The sequence below is a fragment of the Corticium candelabrum genome, chromosome 12 (assembly GCF_963422355.1).
Source record: "Corticium candelabrum chromosome 12, ooCorCand1.1, whole genome shotgun sequence".
Lineage (NCBI taxonomy): Eukaryota > Metazoa > Porifera > Homoscleromorpha > Homosclerophorida > Plakinidae > Corticium > Corticium candelabrum.
Window position 1 is genome coordinate 7,328,241 of NC_085096.1, and position 18,286 is coordinate 7,346,526.

General features: G+C 42.2%; 3 protein-coding genes across 4 annotated transcripts in view; 1 reads left to right on the forward strand and 2 right to left on the reverse strand.

The window, feature by feature from the left end:
- Positions 1–6,489, reverse strand: part of LOC134187566 (alpha-mannosidase 2x-like) — a 43,829-nt gene extending 37,340 nt beyond the window's left edge. For both annotated transcript variants that reach the window (XM_062655717.1, XM_062655718.1), the window contains exon 1: positions 6,339–6,489. In XM_062655717.1, the coding sequence (XP_062511701.1) occupies positions 6,339–6,488 (150 nt within the window). In that variant the 5' untranslated portion in view covers position 6,489. The remainder of the gene's footprint in view (positions 1–6,338) is intronic.
- Positions 6,490–6,491: 2 nt separating this feature from the next.
- On the forward strand, positions 6,492–18,127 carry LOC134187568 (AP-3 complex subunit sigma-1-like). Its single transcript, XM_062655720.1, has 6 exons — positions 6,492–6,582; positions 6,662–6,753; positions 11,453–11,564; positions 12,744–12,815; positions 12,868–12,999; positions 17,926–18,127. The coding sequence occupies exons 1-6, from the start codon at positions 6,514–6,516 to the stop codon at positions 18,001–18,003; spliced, it is 555 nt and encodes a 184-aa protein (XP_062511704.1). The 5' UTR covers positions 6,492–6,513; the 3' UTR covers positions 18,004–18,127.
- LOC134187567 (uncharacterized) lies at positions 11,582–12,606 on the reverse strand. Its single transcript, XM_062655719.1, has one exon. It carries the CDS (start codon positions 12,486–12,488, stop codon positions 11,703–11,705), a length of 786 nt encoding a protein of 261 aa, XP_062511703.1. The 5' UTR covers positions 12,489–12,606; the 3' UTR covers positions 11,582–11,702.
- Positions 18,128–18,286: the final 159 nt, after the last annotated feature.

The window sequence follows — 18,286 nt, forward strand, 5'->3', positions numbered from 1 at the left end:
GCACGGTACAACAAAGTCCCGGATGTTATGGGTCGTTTGAAGGAAGGCTAGAGTCGGTATGCACGCACAGCGGAAGACACGCAATAGACAAAAGATATAGGCGTATAACTCGCACCACTAACTTTAACACCATTGTACAACAACTACTTCTAATATACTAGTCAGTAGAATATATACGTGAGCGGCACCGGCATTCAGTCATTTCGCTTCAGTCAATGTAAGTACCTCCCCTTTTCCCAAACGTTATGATAATTTGAGTAACCCAAAAATAGTCGCTTGTTGACACGTGACACCACTCCCCTCCAAGTAGAAACTTCGGGACTTCAACTTTCACTCCTAGTCACCGTCGTCAAGAGAACGACTGAGAAAGTTGGTGGCATTATTATCTCGTCCCTTGATGGTCTCGATCCGCATTCTAAATCCTTGAAGGTATAAAGCCCAGTGCATTACGCGATCGTTGATAAACTTAGCCTTGCCTAGATACTGTAAGGGTTGATGGTCTGTCTGGATAGTGAACTCGCAACCATACAAGTAGCATAGGTATTTTTTCACTGCCCAACCACAGCCAAACAATCTCTTTCAATAGCCGAGTATTTTCGCTCAACTCCGGTGAGCTTCTTGCTTCCATATCCGACTGGGAACAATTTGCCATCATGAATTTGGAGTAAGATGGCTCTGACACCTACCTCTGATGCATCGACACGCAACGTGTATGGCTTGTCATGATCGGGAAGATGTAACACAGGTCTGCTCGTCACTGCATATTTTAGCAATGTATATGCTCTCTCTTGTGGTTCCCCAAACTCAATCTTGTTGGGTTGTCACTTTTTGGTAAGATCAGTCAGAGGTACGGCCACCGCGCTGAAGTTGGGAATGAAATCTCTATAAAACCCCGCAAGACCTACAAATGCTCGAAGCTCTTCTTAGTTGTGGGTCGCAGAGCACTGTGTACTTTAGAATTGTCCTCTTCGTTTGGTTCGATCATACCTTTTCCAGTGTGATGGCCAATAAAGTCTAAAGCCTCAGCTCCGATCAAGCATTTTGACGGTCTCACTGTCAAGCCTGCCCTTAGAATCCGCTCCAATACCTCACGAAGGACAATTACGTGGTTCTGCCACGTCAGTGTGTGAACTACGATGTCGTCCACATGAGTTTACCTTTTCCATCCCTTGAAACAATTTCCTCATTGCTCAAACGAGTGTCGCACTTGAATTCATCATCCCAAACGGCATCTTTAGAAACTCATAACATCCATCAGGGGTAACAAAAGCTGTTTTGCTTATATCCTCCTCAGCGACGGGGATCTGCCAGTATCCTTTACTTAAATCTAGCTTGGTAAAGAATCAACCTTTTCCAAGCTTTTGCACGAGCTCTACCATCGGAGTTATCGGTTCAGGGTCTGGCATGGTGATGCAATTAAGTCGGCAATAATCTACACAGATGCGGTTAGTCCCATCTCGCTTGCGTACCACGACCACTGGTGATGCATAGGACGACTCTGAACGACGTATCACCTTCATTTCTATCATTTTATGAATGTCCATCTGCAAAGACTTGCGCACACTGTATGGAACTACGTAAGGTTTGCTGCTAACCGGCACATCTGTCATCAAACGAATGTGATGGCTTACCAAGGTCGTTGTCCCAGGAAGATCCGTAAACACTTCCGCAAACTCTCGAACTAATCCGACAACTTCGACCATTTGCTCCTTGATTAGCCCGTCTCCATACTTCACGTCTTCAAAGGATTCTGTGCTGAGGTAATTCCCGAGCTCCAATAATCCGTCATCGCTCGCTGCTTCTTGAATGCCACCCGTGGCTTCGACGACAGTAGAACATACTGTTTCCAGCAGCAGTCCTCTTACATTGTCATCTGCCTTTGGCATCAACTCCTCACTTCGCACATGATATCTCTTTAGAAGATTAACGTGATAGGTTTTGACTTTGCCCTTCACGTTGATTCTATAATCGTTTGACCCAATTCGTTCTTCTACGGAGTACAGTCCCTTTCATTGCATCAATAATTTGTTTGTCTCCGTTGGTAATAGAACAAGGACCATGTCACCTTCTTCAAACTGTCGCTGTCTTGCCCTTAAATCAAATGACGTTTCTGATATCATTGTGCCTTTTGTAATTCTTCTCGTGCTATTTGTGTAGTATGCTCAAGCCTCTCCTTTAATTCTAAGACATCTTGATAGGTAGTGCGCATATCCGTGTCATCATCTTCTTGCGTCCAGAGGTGACGAAGTATTCGGATTGGTCCCCACACCGTTCTCCCAAAGACTATTTCAAATAGAGAACCCCGTAGACTCTTGTGGTACCTCCCAGTATGCAAAAAGCAGAGCGTTGACATATCTGTCCCACTGCTTGGGCTTTTCTGCACACAGCCGTCTCAGCATCACCTTCAAAGTACCATTGAATCTTTCTAAGAGACCGTTGCACATGGGATGATAAGGCGTAGTAGTAAGTTGACTGATACTAAGTAGTCTAGACACCTCACATCCTTCATGCAATCCAAAATGAATTGTCTTCCCAAGTCACTGAGAACATCCTCTGGTACTCCCAACTCGGCTGTAAATGTCAAGGAGAGCCTCCACCACCGATACCATATCGATGTTCTTGAGAGGAACGGCTTCTGGATATCTGGACCCGCTTTCACTCGGTGGGGACATCTGTCCCACCAGGTCGACTGCAACTCTTTTGAACGATACGTCTATTATAGGCATATTTTGTAGCGGTGCCCTACCACAAACTCCTCTCTTGTCTGTGTGCTGGCAAATATCGCAAGATTTACAGAACTGGGTCACCTCTCTTCGAACTGAGGGCCAGTAGAAATTGCTAAAGACCCCGTCAATAGTCCTCCTCGATCCCAGGTGACCGCCCAAAATAGACTGATGAGCAAGTTCCATCACTTGACGACGTAACGGGTCTGGAACTATGACTTGCCTCACTGGCTGTCCTCCATTCACTCTTGGATGAATGCACAATCTGTAGAGAATACCATCTTTGATTTCATATTTCGGACCATTTTGGTCATCTGACTTATATATAGCCTCTGCCAAATGTCTGTATTTCTCAAGTGTACGGTCCTGATTCTGTAGTTCTTCTAATCGTTCTTTATCCACCGTGAGCAACGGGCTCGCCTCCGGTACCGTCAACTGGGTGGTTGTTTCCTTTAACTTTGCTTGGGCGCTCGTCACTACGGCAGCAGTGTGGATGTCAGAATCAGCTTGATGAGGGCTCTTTGCCCCCGGCACGTTGCCAATGATAACGTCATAAATGGCATCTTGAAGACATAGCGCTTCCATTGTGCCTGACAAATAAGGGGTGTCAACATTGATACGGGCAATCAGTACCTTCTTGATAGAGTTATCGACCAATTGGATAAAGCCATCGTGTCCGGTGTACTGGTCATGCCTCACAAATTGTTGCTTGACAATAACTCCACTACATCTGGTGTCCCGGAGTGCAGTGATCCTAGCATCTCCGTCCCAACCTTTGGCAATGGGCATACTCTCAGACACGGCTGTTCTCACAATTGGTGTGTTAATACTTACGCGCTGCTTTCCTCTTGGCTCTAGCGTCGGCGGTCTTACTGTCTTGTGATAAGACGTGTTACGCTGTGATCGACAAACTGTTGGAGACCACAAACATCCAGCACTGACGTCTCTAGAATTGCTTGTTCTCCCACCACGTTGCAAACTGTGTTCATCTTTAGACTTATCCTCGCCTGCTGCATCTTTGTATGTGGTCTTGGTATTTCCGTCCGTCCCACGTCTCACAAGTCAGCACCTCTTAGCCTCGTGACCCAATTTACCACATATGTAACATTGTGTCTTAATTCTGGACTTACATTCTGACGCTCGATGTCCAAACCTCTTGCACAGAAAGCATTGAATAGCAGCTTTCTGAACTTCTTCACGAGATTGGATGTTGTCATGATCGACAGCTCCTGACGGCGCAGAGATTAGGCATGACGTTGATACGGAGTGGAATTTTCGATTGTATGTTACCAGATATCTTCCTGCAGACTGCGTCATCTCTTCCAAATTTGGCAACTCCCTTTCTCGAAGGTGGATCGCCAAGTCCTTGGGACGGGCGTTAATGAATTGTTCTCTTATAAATAACTCCTTGATTCCAATCACCAACTCATCTGTGTGGAACAGTAAGCCATTTATCTAAATGTGATTTAAGTCGTGTAACGAAATGTTCAGGATTTTCATACAGCTGTGGACGACTCTTGCAAAACTTGTTGCGATATCCGTCAGTCGTCAAATCACATCGTTTAAGTAAGGCTTCTTTCAGTAAATCATAATTTACAGCGGTTTCATCCGGCATCCTAGAATAAACGTCAAGGGCCTTCCCCGTTAGCAATGCGCTAAGTGCTGTCGCCCATTCAGACTTCGGCCAGGAATTAATCGTTGCAAACATCTTGAAGCGCTGTAAATAACTGTCAATTTCGTCGATACCATCTTGAAACGTAGGTAATTTAGGAAAGTTGCCTGTACGCCCTTTGCTTCCGGGCTCTGGCTCAACCACTCGTGTGCCTACGGCAGTGGCATCCAACTCTATCTTTTTCATTTCTAACTCACGCCTGTGTGTTGCTTCTTCGTTTTCCAACTCCAACACTCTCAATTCCCTTTCTTTACATCTCTCTTCTCGTTCAATCGACTGCTGCTCAACCACAAAGGTTTGTAACTCCTTCCCTTGCAGTCCCATTCTTTCACCAAGTTCCACCAAACACTCCATCAATTATCTTTCTACCACATCTCTTCTTCCACTGAATACCAGCGTTTCCCGTTATTTCTATGCTTCTCTTCCTTTCCCGCCTGAGCCCCCAATGTTACGGGTCGTTTGAAGGAAGGCTAGAGTCGGTACGCACGCACAGCGGAAGACACGCAATAGACAAAAGATATAGGCGTATAACTCGCACCACTAACTTTAACACCACTGTACAACAACTACTTCTAATATACTAGTCAGTAGAATATATACGTGAGCCGCACCGGCATTCAGTCATTTCGCTTCAGTCAATGTAAGTACCTCCCCTTTTTCCCAAAGGTTATGATAATTTGAGTAACCCAAAAATAGTCACTTGTTGACACGTGACACCAGATAATTTGTTTAATAGTCTGGATAAAATGGACAAGTGGAGAGGCTGTCTAGCTAAACATATTTAGAGTTTAAGCATGTTTAACGTTAAACATGTTTAAAGAGCAACAAGTGGAGACACAGCCTAAGCTGCTACACTACCTAAAATATGAACGCTAATCTTCTTTATAGTATCTGTGTCATCAAAACTTTCAACAGTTGACAGGTATGCACAAGTTGAAAAAAGTTGGTATTCCTACAGGCGCAAATCTAGCAAACAGTCACTTTGGAAAGAGCCAATTAACACTAATTAAAGGACTACAGTGGGAGGTGTGAAAATCTTAGAGACTTGGCCAAAGTCAAAGCTGGAAGCATACTGAGCCCTGGGCTAATTGTCAAGCAAGTATGGTATCTTTTCTTACAACATCACTACATGTATTCTATTCAACATTAGGTGTGCCGCCAACACCATAATTGTCAGCTGTAACAAAGTATTTACTTCACTTTTCCTGTGAATTCCAGCTTATTGTAGTAATTGATGTAGTATGAGATAGAATAGTTTAAACTTTTGGTGGCCTCAGTAGGATTGATCTGAGGAAATTGTAGCTGAACGATTGTGGAGCACAAAGTGTTTTACTAGTGACTCTAGACTAGAACCTTCAACCACTGTGATACAAACTTGGCCATCAATCAAATGTCCAAATTGGTCCTCACACACTCAATGCGCAGACTATGAAATAATTTGTCTTTTAAAATTCCTTTACATCCACCAGGGTTGTACGTATGCCAAACAGAATACGCAGAGTTGTCCAGCATAACTGTCTTATACATATACGCCATCTATAACTTAGCTAGCTATAGGCGTCTTGGCAAAGCTCTACCTCAACACCGGCTATAAAACTCCATTTTAATTTTAAAAGATTGTTCTTTGCTAGAATCATACAACTACACTCCCGATAAACATACAGCGCATGAAATAAAATAGTAAAACTATTTATTCTCTTTGTCTCTTCTAAGATCGTTAGAAATCAATGGTACCTAGCAGGAGCACTCTCACATAAAATTCTGTCTGTCGGTTACTCGTCTGCCGTCTGTCTATCCTGTTCAATCCTTCTTTCCAGTCATACCGCAGCTGTCTTCATATCTCTAGCAATGTGCCGCATGTATGCGTTACGTAAAATTCGGTCTCGTCGTGCATGGTCATGGTCAGTGAGCTAGCTGACTATTCCCTATTTTCCTGTCTTCACCTGAGACTCCCCATCCAACACGGACTGCTCTTCGTTAGGTGTAATACGAAACAAAAGATTCATAGAAACCACAACAATAGTGATGACACCAACAACCATGATAATTTTCCATCGTCTCATGTTTGCACACCCAGGAATGTTTCTGCGCATGCGCACTAAGCAAACTGTTTCAAGGATGATCAAAGCCATTCTCGTCTTCAATAATCACGGGAAACCGCGACTGTCCAAGTTTTTCACTCACTACGTGCGTTTAAAGCAGATTTTCCAATTTGTTTACTAACTTATGCAGAGATGTAAGCTTGTCTCTCTAATTTTGATTTCAGTCTGAAGATGAGCAGCAGCAGATTGTAAGGGAGACGTTTCATTTAGTCAGCAAAAGAGACGACAACGTGTGCAACTTTCTGGAAGGAGGAACGTAAGTGAGTCTGTGACGCGTCGGAAGAGGGAAGGGACGCAATCGACAGTCCACACTTGGCTGGCTGACTGACGTAACAAGCTATGACTTTAATGTCATTTTAATTTTTGCAAATCGTAAATTAGACAACGTGCGGTTGGTCTAGTCACGTGACGGGTGCACTATTCTGACGTCAAATGCACGTCAAATGCGCTGGTCGGGCCCACCTGCACGTGGTACAACTCTGCACTATTAGGAAACGGGTTCTAGCAATATTTGGTTTTTCTATTCAAATATGAGATAGGAGAATGAACGTTTTGAAAGCAGTCTGACAGGTACAAGGAAACATTACACACTTCTGATACTACTATTATGTAGTAGGATACTTGGCTTGGCTTAAGCTAGGTTTACAATATGACCCTGGCGATGACACTCAGGCAGGCGTCATATTGTAAACACTCGCACTAGCCAACGCTATAGTTGATTCAAGTTCAAATCTAGCGTCCTAACGTCTGCCGGAAGCATGTGCCTTTTGTCAACAAATCAGAGATCAAATCCAGGAGTGAAATAACTGGAAGTAAACTATGGAAGAGAAGCCTACCGAAAGTGTACGTATAGGTATGGCTGTTTGTGGCAGATCAAGTCAAGGTAGCTTAGAGATGCGAGGCGCAAGAGAGACGATTGGAAAAACATATTGAAAACCGGGCTCCCAGCAGGAGGCTGCCAAAAAATGGGAAAGCGTCTCTGCGACAACTTGGTGCGGGAGAAAATGAAAACTAAATCACAGACTTAGTGTCAGCATTTGACACCTACTCAGCGTCTTTGCCAGCGTTCTCGTGAGCGTCCTTGCAAGTGTTGCGAGCATTGTCAGCATCATATTGTAAACCAGACTTTAGTCAGGAGTCTCTATGAGGGCTAAAAAATTTAAATGTAGGAACTACATTTATTACAGTCCAAAATTGCTTGTCACTTGAAATTTTGTGGCAAGATTTTGCTTTCTTGAGATTGATAATTTGGTTTTACACAATTAAACACATGGATATTTTGCTTGGTTTGCTGCATGATATCCATGGTAAAGGCAGAATTCCAAGGCCAGTCTGGGTTCTTTCTGGCCGATACTGATGTTCAACAAGTTGTCAAGTTTTTGGCAACCATAGAACAAGGACCAGTAATCAGTGCTTAACGTTAAAAAATAGCAGGAGTGTAACGAATCACTCTCCTAACCCGACCCCAGAAGAGCTAAAGTCTGTCCACACTCATTTCTCCTTCAGTAAATCCTGAATAACTTTTGACAGCAAGTTCCTAGAGACACGCTAAACACTTCATTTTAGAGCTCATGGTCATGCCGTTCTTTGGGTGTGCATTGCAGATGAACTTCCGCCAACCTAGTTATGCAAATGGTTTACGTAGCTACTCTAACCAATACAGCCTTCAATTGAAAGACAAACCCACCCCTTATGCTAATTACCAAATGCTCATTGGATAAATGCTGGGAACATCTGCCCACACAAGAATCACACAAGCTTCCGGGGGAGGGGAGGGGGGAGAAGTCAGAGTGGACGGACTTTAGGAGAGTGATTGAGTTTTTCAACATTTGGTGATGTATACGTGACTATATGCTACTCTAGAAATTATTTGACCATGAATCTCACAAGGCATGGAAGGTGCACACTTGGAATTATTGAATGTCACATAAATAATGTTATTATTGATGAACAAACAACACAATGATTAAAGAGACATTTTGGAGATTTGCACTAACACAACATTTCAGAGACGCGTGCTAACGTACATTTGTGGAAAAAAGCAATGGCTGCATGCGCTGATGGAAGTGACAAGAACTGGAACACGAAGTTACAGGTGATTCCAGTTTTTACGACAGAGGCCCCTTGGGTGTGTGGTAAAAACAGCTGTTCATACGTGGTGTGTCGCACATGAACTCTAATAGAAGGATAAGGAGACGAGCGGTATTAACGTCTGGATCTGTTTCACCGTCTGGATCTGTTTCGGCATCTTCACTGCTCTTCCGCGGAATCACCAACTGCTGTCGATGTCAAATGATGGCAAGAAAACCCTCTTCAGCGTCTCGATAGAAAAGCGTTGTCCGCCTGATAAGTATGAGTAAGTTGTGCATAAGTGTTTCAGCAAACAGCACACTTTTGCAAACTGTGATCTACGGTAGATATTCCCTGGTCTCCTTATCATGACTATAGACGTTATGGAATGCTTTCTGCCACTTTTTCCACATTTATTGATGGAATTTGCTATCAGACTTTTACAAGCTTATCAAAAGTGTTTAGGCATTTCTCGGTTGGTAGCTGTTGTTGGCATTAGTTTTCATTGATGTCAGGAGTTCTCAATCAGATTGGTATTAGGAAACTTCAACATCAGACTAATGGTGTGACGTCATTCTCGTGTAGCCATCATTGTGTCAATGAATGAATTTGTACTGTTTTGTTGGAATTCAAAGTCATTTCTAATGAATGCCCTGCTTAGGCTGTCTAGTGCTTTGTAAGAACCTGCTAGTAGGCGATGTGTTCGAATGTTGTTACCCAACTCTGTGTTTCCACACTAATCTCTGCACCATCAAACTTTCCACGTGTCGGACTGTATGATCACAGCTCTGGCTATTTCGATTGAGACAGTCAAGGCTTTGTGAATAAATAGGCATGTTATTGCTACTTAGAGGGGAATTCCAACAGAAATACAACCTGATCTCAAAATGTAGGCTTTATCGTGAAACTTTTGTGTTGCGCTACTTTCAGGCAAACAGTTGCTTTGGTAGCAGAGAAAACGTGTCTTATGTACAGAGCATGCGCCAGGCTGATACTTTATTGGTGCTAAGCTCCGCCTACACCAAATGAACGCAAACTAAACGGGAATGGTAACTATAGAGGGATCTTGTGTTTAAGGCCTTAGAAGAGCTCAGTAATTAGCGTCAGCCTTTGGTCTATTAATCTACGAAGAGAAACATTCAGAGGGTTCAAATATGAGATTCTCTTGGAGAGATCTGAGTGTACAGACACACTCCTTTTAAACAGCAACTGGGCGAAGTGTTACAGGTGCAGAATGGCTTTGATTGAGCCTTAGACTTTTACCCAAACGCAATGAGGTAGACGGTGTAGCTAGTACTGCAGTACGTAAGTTGTTTACACTCTGCACAGTATGTAGACTCATGACCATGGCAATATACCACCCCTTCGTCATTCCCGGATACTCAATCCTCTATCACTGCTCATGAGGTATCTAGAAGCCATGCTGGTCGCCAAAGGTGAGCACACCGGACTGCTACCTAAATTTGACGTGGACGTAGGACTAGAGAACAACAAGAAGGGGCATGTCCTCCTACGCAGGTGTCTCGTAGAGAACGCTTCCTTGACATACTTGAACCTTGTGCGTGTTTCTCCTCGTAGATCAATAGAATGAAGGCTACCGCTAATTCCCATTGAGTTTTATTGTGCTAGCCTCATCTTCTGTGAGATGAGAAGGTCAAGGCTACTTGGAGAAACAGCCTCTAGCATTCTAGTTTTGTTGCAAAGAGCTCTACTAAAGCCTTAAAACACAATATCCCTCTTTAGTTACCATTTTGGTTTAGTTTGCATGTAGTTTACTGGCAAGATAATTGAGCTACAGAGGCAATTTATTTGGTGTAGACGGAGCTTAGCGCCAATGATGTGTCAGCCTGGCGCATGCTTTGTATAACCCCAAATTTCTCTGCTACCAAAGTGACGGCTGGCCTGAAAGTAGCGCAGTACGAAGTTTTACAATAAAGCCTAAATTTTGAGTGCATGTTCTATTTCCGTTGGAGTTCCCCTTTAATTAAACAACAACAAAGAAACAAGTTGAAGTTTATTACCATACTATATCGCTATCTTCAATCACATGTCATGCTGTTATGTGGTCACAATGATTATAAAGAACAAGTACGGTGTAGTTGCACAATCAGAGTCAAGGGTTACAGGGTTCTTTCTAAAACGTGGTAGCGTGGCACAGCGCCACGCTGAGAAATTCCAGCCATGTGACCAAGTACAATCGCGTGTAAAGAAAATTGAGGGAAGATCTGCGTTCTAATTGACTGCGAAAGTCGTTATTAAAAGGCTAGTCACTGAAGAACAAGTTCGTGGTCAACCACTTACCTCTTCTACTTTCAAAGTCAATGTAGGGCGTCCAGACGTTTGTTTACGCAAGAAAGGTCTGGAATTTCGAGGCTATGCAGATGTGTGCATTAATGTGAGCGTGCATAAACGAACACGGAGATGAAGAGGAAAGTGGCAGGTTCAATAACTTTGTTCTTTCCTGTATTGGGGTGAAAGTCAAAGAGAGCATGTCCCGAAGATACAGAAGCTAAAAGTAACGAGCCGGAGAAAACCAGTTCCAGTCAAGCGGATCAAGGAGCTCTGCTGCCTCAGGCCGACCATAATAAGTCACAGTCTGACTCTGCCACTCCCGACGACAGTACATCTAACTCCAAGAAAGCACAAACAAGGTCAGTATGACCTGGGTAAGGTCTGGGTATCCGAGCGTCTGTCGCGGAAAGGGGCATGTCTTGCAACTACCATCCATCTCCACCACGCTATTTTGAAATCCTGGGGAGAACCCTGGGTTAAGAACTTTAGGTAATGGTCTTTATTGCTGTAACTAGCTAATACAGCTAGTCTCTACAGTGGGTGTGAATAACATTGAAAGATGTTCAATTACAAAATTTTGGACTTGTTTCTAGGTTGATTGGAGGATCTGATTTTCGTCTTATCTACCGACATTATGCCACTCTATATTTTGTTTTCTGTGTTGATTCGTCGGAAAGTGAGCTAGGAATACTAGATCTCATACAGGTAAATTGTGTATTTGTTGTGCACGTTTTGCATATAATATATTTCACTTCATACCAGCAGGTACAGCCTCTCACAGATGAGAGAAATATATGTACAAACACACACATACACATAGACACCTCAAAAACAAACAGACAGCTAAGTATACAACAGAGAACGTAATTTCTTCAGCCAGATGGCAAAAATATTAGTATGCACATCTACAAAGGGCAACTTATCTCTATAGACTCTCCACGATAGTCCTCTAACTAGGTCATTTCTAGAGTCTAGTGATTGTTTCAACAATAAAGCTTGTACTGTTCGAATCTTCACTGACGCATTGACCATCCAATTACCTAGGCGCTCAAACAGTGAGTCTCTCCATCGAAGACCAAGTCCCCGTCGAATACCTTTCCTAAATATGGCGTCAACTGCCTTTGCAGTTGACGTTTTGTCCAAGTTCCACAGCTGGCTACCAAACGATAAAATAGGAAATAGTTGAATATCTACTATTTTCTTCCAAGTGCTGTCGCTCAAGCAACTACCTCCCATTCTTGCAACAGCAGAGTTAACAGCGCCAAAGAACTTCCGTTTCCTGGCATCCACTGCCACTTGATCACGACCCAGCATATCCAAAACAACACCGAGATGATTGATATTTTCCTGACATGACAACGTAATTCCATTCAATGAAAATTCTGGAAGATTACGTGATGACATAACACTTTTAATGAATCCAATAACACAGCTCTTCTTGCCATTAATCTTTAAATGGTGAACATTGGCATATTGCACACAAATATCCATCATTTTTTGCAGACCAGCCGCAGTAGGAGAAATAAGCAAGAAATCATCAGCGTAAGCCAGACACCCAAAAACATTTGCCAATCTTGGCACCAACACCAGAATCTCTGAGGTCTCCCAATAAATCGTCCATGTAAACATTGAACAAACACGGAGATAAAACGCTACCTTGACGAATATTGTTTGTCACGTTTTGTTTTTAGACACACGGACTGCATGGTTTTGTGATGTGGGCACACACATGTGGATGCATGATTCATGTGTTTACGTACGTAATGTGGTGTTTGTATTTCTGTTTTGTTACTGTTATCATTTTACTGTTACACACCTGTACCAATGGTAACTCTATTTGAATAAACTTTTATTGTTGACTTTATCACTTTGTGTCGTGTTTAGGTCTTCGTGGAGACATTAGACAAATGTTTTGAGAATGTGTGTGAACTGGACCTTATTTTTCACATAGACAAGGTTCGTATTTTGTGGTATCATATGAGCTGTAGCCTCATAATGTTAAAAACAGGTGCACTATATCTTGCAAGAGATTGTAATGGGAGGTATGGTGCTAGAGACGAATATGAGTGAAGTTCTTACTCATATAGAGGCACAGAGCAAGCTTGAGAAATCAGAAACAACAGCTTCATCAATTATGAAGGTGGGGAGACATAAAGACAGGCACAGCCAACTCACTGACAGGAGTGGTGACCAACTGACAGACAAACAGACACATTCGAGCTGACAGACAGATTTATTGTTTAAATGATAAAGCTATTTTCAAAAATTTTGGAACTCTTGCATTCAGGAGAAACTTAAGACTTTGAACACGGACTTTCAGTTACTGTTTTACTCTGAATTTTATTTCGTAGCATTTTAAAAGCCAAGAGTTTATCAGAGTGCCAGTACACTCTGAGGTTTATCAGCATACAGCAAAATTTGAGGTCAAATAGTTGTGACAGGAAGTCACAAGAAGGCAAGTTTGAAATGTAAAGTTTACGTATCATATCTCTAATAGACCAGTTGCAGTAGGCGTGAACCTACTCACGTGCACATGTGCTGGAGGACATTCGGGGCTTTAATATCGCAATGAAAACTTCTGTGCTGTTGTGGGTTGCGGCAACCGTGCCAATCATGACAGAGACATTAGTTTCATTTGTTTGCCAGCGATTGTGACGGTCAAAGGCGAGAAATTTCAAAAATTGACGGAATGGCGTGAGGGGCATGGATCTCTTGCTATCAACAGAAAAGGCCTGAAACAGATCAGTTTGAAATACACACGCGTCTGTTCCGATCACTTCGTAAGCGTAAAACCTTCTGCAACGGAAGACCAAACGAATCCGGATTCGGTTCCTAGTCAAAAACTGCGACATTCGTCATGGCATTCATTGACGACAGAACGGTACGAATTTGTACAGCAAAGGGATGCAAAGAGAGAAGGAGACGACGAAATCGTTCCTCCTTTTGATTGAAGTGCATGTGCAAGCGAAATTAAAGACGACATTGAAACTGATGACGATGTAGCATGGGAGCGCTACTATGCATGCAGACCTAGTTATAGTTGTCGTCTGAAGATGTTGACAGGCTAAAGAAGCCGTTGCACTGTCTTCAGGAGGAACTGGCAGCAATATATGGCATTCCGATTTCAAATCAGTTTACTTTCAGAGAAAAAGTTCATCCGACGTGTTGTCGCTGCAGCCACAAGTCAACGTCCTCGGGCAACTCGCTGAGGGAAATTTTGTAAAGGTCTCAACCATCAGCGTACTGCAATTTAGCATTATAGCGACATCGGCTGTCAGAATCTAACAATCTGTCGCAATAACCGAGAAGAACAGGCCTCTAACTTATTGAAAATGTCCTGTCCTCCACACGTGGGGTGGTCAGTTTAGCTCATGTGAGTGCAACCGGTCTATAGCAGAATACTGCCTGGTGTAAGTGAGGATCACAAAAACTAGCTATAAGACTTGCTGGTACTTATAATACGAATGATAGGGCAAGATAGTCTCACATACGGGAAGGGATGCCTTGATACTCTACGCTATTTAGTGCATAAAAGAAAGGAAGTCATTGCACATGTCACGACATGGCACAAAATTTACAGGACAATGTGACTCTGAATCAAGGGAGGAAGAGCCACCTGAGGCAGGACTCAAGTGATACTGGTACAAGTGCCAACACCAAATAAGTAGAGCTATATCTCATGGGATCTTCATTGGGTTTTCTAACAGCTAGCCAAACGATGGTGTCAATCAAGGGCAATAGAAAGTTGAGAAAATTACATGTGCATTTCATCTTTTTGAATTAGCATACCTAATTCAAACACTCTATTAACTGCAAAGTCTTTGGCACTCTAATTCACACTGAAAGCAAATGCTGACTTAACTCTTTCTATAGCCTGAATTGGAGGGATCAAGACCATGCAGTAAGAGGTTAGCAACTTGCAGTAGTAGATAGGCATTAGTTCTCAGAACTTTTTGTCGAATCTCAGTTCTGCGAAATTGAGGTTGCTACACTGCAGTTTTGGTAGAATTCGCTAAAGCACTTGGTATTTTGAGCCAGATCGGGGTTTCTTGCATGTGACTTGGAAAGCATACATCTCATTTTCGTACATATCACCTACTCTACTGTAGTCATGCACACTCAGTTATTATGCAACAACAGTAGCCGTCATGGCAAGTCATACCAATACTGTAATCTCCTAATGTGTTCTGGAACAAGCCATTGAAGTGTGCAGTGACAGATCAAGTTGCTGAGTGGAGGAGAGGTTGAGTTCACACATAGTAAAAAGGGAGGTCAGCATTTAATATGACAATTGTCAATTGGGTGTACTAGTCATGGAGAGAGATTGCTGATCATTTTTTTCTGTAATACTTTTTCTTAATGTTTATTAACTCTGAAGTTACATTTACATTTTTACTCTATAAAAGTGTCAGTCTCAGACACTTCAGAATGCTGCATTAGAAGTCCATTGATAGTACGGTGAAAGAAATTTTAAGCCACTTTTCCTACAAGGAGATCTAGTTGAAGCGAATCTATGAAACTCAAAAGTATGCAAGAACGAATCATGCCCAATACAGCAATATTCAGATGTAGGCGGGAAGACTAAATGTTTTCTCAGCAGAATAAATGTACTGTACAATGTACTGTACTGCAATACATTGGGTATAGTATGAAGACATCTAATGGCAACTTAGTACTCTGTTGCCAAATTTCTGGTTGCTAGTTGCAAATGCTGGTCTGTGTTGTCAAATTTGATGACATGTGACAGTTGGGTGCACTTCCTGTGTACGGATAGAGATCTGGTGCATTAATTACTACCTGCCTGTCAGAGATTTTTTGCCCATTACGAGAGTACATTTATTACATGAGAAGCACTTAGATGCTTGTTTTGTTTATTTTCTCAAGGAGGTCACTAGTGTAACTGTGGTTGTTGTAGGTGACAGTTATCTTGATTATTTGATTTCTTGTGCAAGTTGAAGTGGCCTCTGGTCATGTAGGGTAATTGCATTCTTGTGGTTTGATGCAGTCCTGTAGGAAGCATTTCAAAAGTGGTCAGACCTAAAGCTGGATTTATAATATGCCAACGCTTGAGTGTCACATTGCATTGCATCATCTTGTGTGGGAGTGGCATGCGTTGTTTTGCGTGGGAGTGGCACATGTTAAGTCATGCACGTTGTGCCATTCACCATATGATGCCAGTGCGTTGTAGATGTCACTGCATGAATTCTTGAATTGACCACTTACGCTTCGATTTTCTACTGGCTGACCTCTGGCAGAACCCCCCCCCTCCCGCTTGCTCAAAATCCATTTCCGTGCGTTTCCCTAACATGTGGGTCTTATTATCCACAAGCAAGGACAACTGTCTACACAATCTATAGACCGCTTAACATCGAGTACAGCGCTGAAATCAGTAATTGTCACTCATGGAAGCCACGCGTTCATTTTTGGTTGGCTGTGATTGGTCGAAATCTAGATGATACTTCCAACGTGACGTGCTCAGCTTTCGATTCAACGCTCAAATAGTTTGCATATTGTAAATCCAGCTTAATGCACGCTGAGAGGGTGTGATCCAAGGATAACTCGTCAAGACCTGAGAACCAGGTCTCAGGCGTGTCACAGCTTCCAGGCAGTCATCGAGCATACTTGTATGTAATAATCTATTGCACAACGGGTTCTGATATAATTAGTCTTGTTTACCGTGTAACGTGTTATTTTGGGTTTTTTTAAAATTTTCTTATTTCAGAAGCAAATGTCTTTCGGTGTAACATAATTTCGGTAAGACGATGCACAGATTTGGTGTCGCAGAAGTAGAAGAGATTTTGGGCGTCACGTGAGATTTAGTACAGCTTGCCAACTACGTATGATATCATGAACATGATGCACCTAGGCTCTTGCATTTGTGTGTTGCTCAGGAGAGACTCATTGTTTCTCCAAGCAGGTGGTTCTCATCGCTGTGCACAAAACTTCCGGGAGTTAGTGAAGTATTCGGGTTACTTCCATTTTATCGGTGCTTTCTGCATGTGCAGTACAGTACTTGGAAAATTTTAGGTGTTATCTTAATGTAGGTAAAGAAAAGTCACACCAAATTTACCGAAAGTTATACAGTACCAACAATTACTGTAATACGTATCAACACAATGATCTCAAGGCAGCGGACATAGCAATTATGTCAAGATGCAATAATTAACTTTGTTTCAACTATAAATGTATTAGTTATTTAATTATTTCAACTGGAAGTTTTTGGGTTATCGTCGACTGCCTGAAATACAGTTTTTGAAAGACATTCGGACCGCAACCAGACTGACGGTCCGACCAGACTGGTTCCTACATCTCTGAACTAGGCCTCTAGTGAAATTTCACTCTAGAAAAAGTGGTCCGGCATGGCCGGACTGGCTCCTACAGCTCTAGAGTGTCATTGAGATTATTACATATATTATAATCACAAGCCATTATATTAATACAACAGCTTAGGCATTGTTGTCCGCTTGAAATCTGGTTCAGATCTAGACTTGGGCGTTGCATATACTCATTGTAGGAGGTCGATGTTTTACTGGTGAAGTCTGCTGAGATCACTGAAGCTGCCGCTGCTGGATACAAAGAGAGAAAGAAGGGATAACACTACAAAATAGTTACAAAATTTAGTTACAAAATAGACATGCTGTAGTTTACTCAACCTACTGCTTAAAGTTTGTAATGTGTTGGTGGGGTGCACTGAAAAATTTCATTAGTACCATCAATGTATCGAAGAAGTCTGGATGAATTAGGCACATCAAGTTCTTTTGGCTCGTTGAATTTTTGTGAAGAAAGATTGTTAGTCCATTTGAAAACAGTATGACGGTAACATAACTTTGACGTGTTTCTTGTACTGACACAGCACAAACATTTATACAGGTCAATTATTTAGTAACTTAATAGGAGTGAACAGGGGGGCTCCTTCAGAATCATAGTTCCTTTTTGTACCATTTTGTGTACTGTGAAACTATGTGTCACATTTAGAAATACTGGAATAGACAGACTGACAGAAGAACAGAGGTGCAGGAAGAAGCACAGTGCTAATATTATAAAGCTGATGGTTGTTTTGTTCTAGGCTGGTGTAGCTTCTGCTCCATCTCGAGCTGTTGCTGCTATGAACACACTAAAACAGTCTACTCCATTCAAGCGGTAGATTGGCAGAACTTGAACACTGCTGCTCTTATTCTTGTACACTAGAGACTTCTAGATTATGAAGTACATGTACTTTGGCATTATTTCGATTGTTAATTAAAGATTGAATTTGTCTAGTTCCACTATATTACTTTACAAGTTCGCTTTCATTGACAAAGTTTAATGTTTGTTTGTTGAAATTTGAATTTAATTAGTCACTAAAATGTAGTTGACTTTGCTAACTTAAGTAAAGGGAGAAAAGGGAAGTGAGAGACAGCTGTTTCATTATGCTAACAACAATGTAA

Excerpts from the sequence above, each read along its gene's own strand:
- LOC134187568 (XM_062655720.1), top strand. The coding sequence starts at position 6,514 with ATGATCAAAGCCATTCTCGTCTTCAATAATCACGGGAAACCGCGACTG. Across the intron at positions 6,754-11,452 it reads AACTTTCTGGAAGGAGGAAC|GTTGATTGGAGGATCTGATT; the intron begins GTAAGTGAGTCT and ends ACTTGTTTCTAG. Across the intron at positions 11,565-12,743 it reads GAATACTAGATCTCATACAG|GTCTTCGTGGAGACATTAGA; the intron begins GTAAATTGTGTA and ends TGTCGTGTTTAG.
- LOC134187567 (XM_062655719.1), bottom strand. The coding sequence starts at position 12,488 with ATGTTTACATGGACGATTTATTGGGAGACCTCAGAGATTCTGGTGTTG.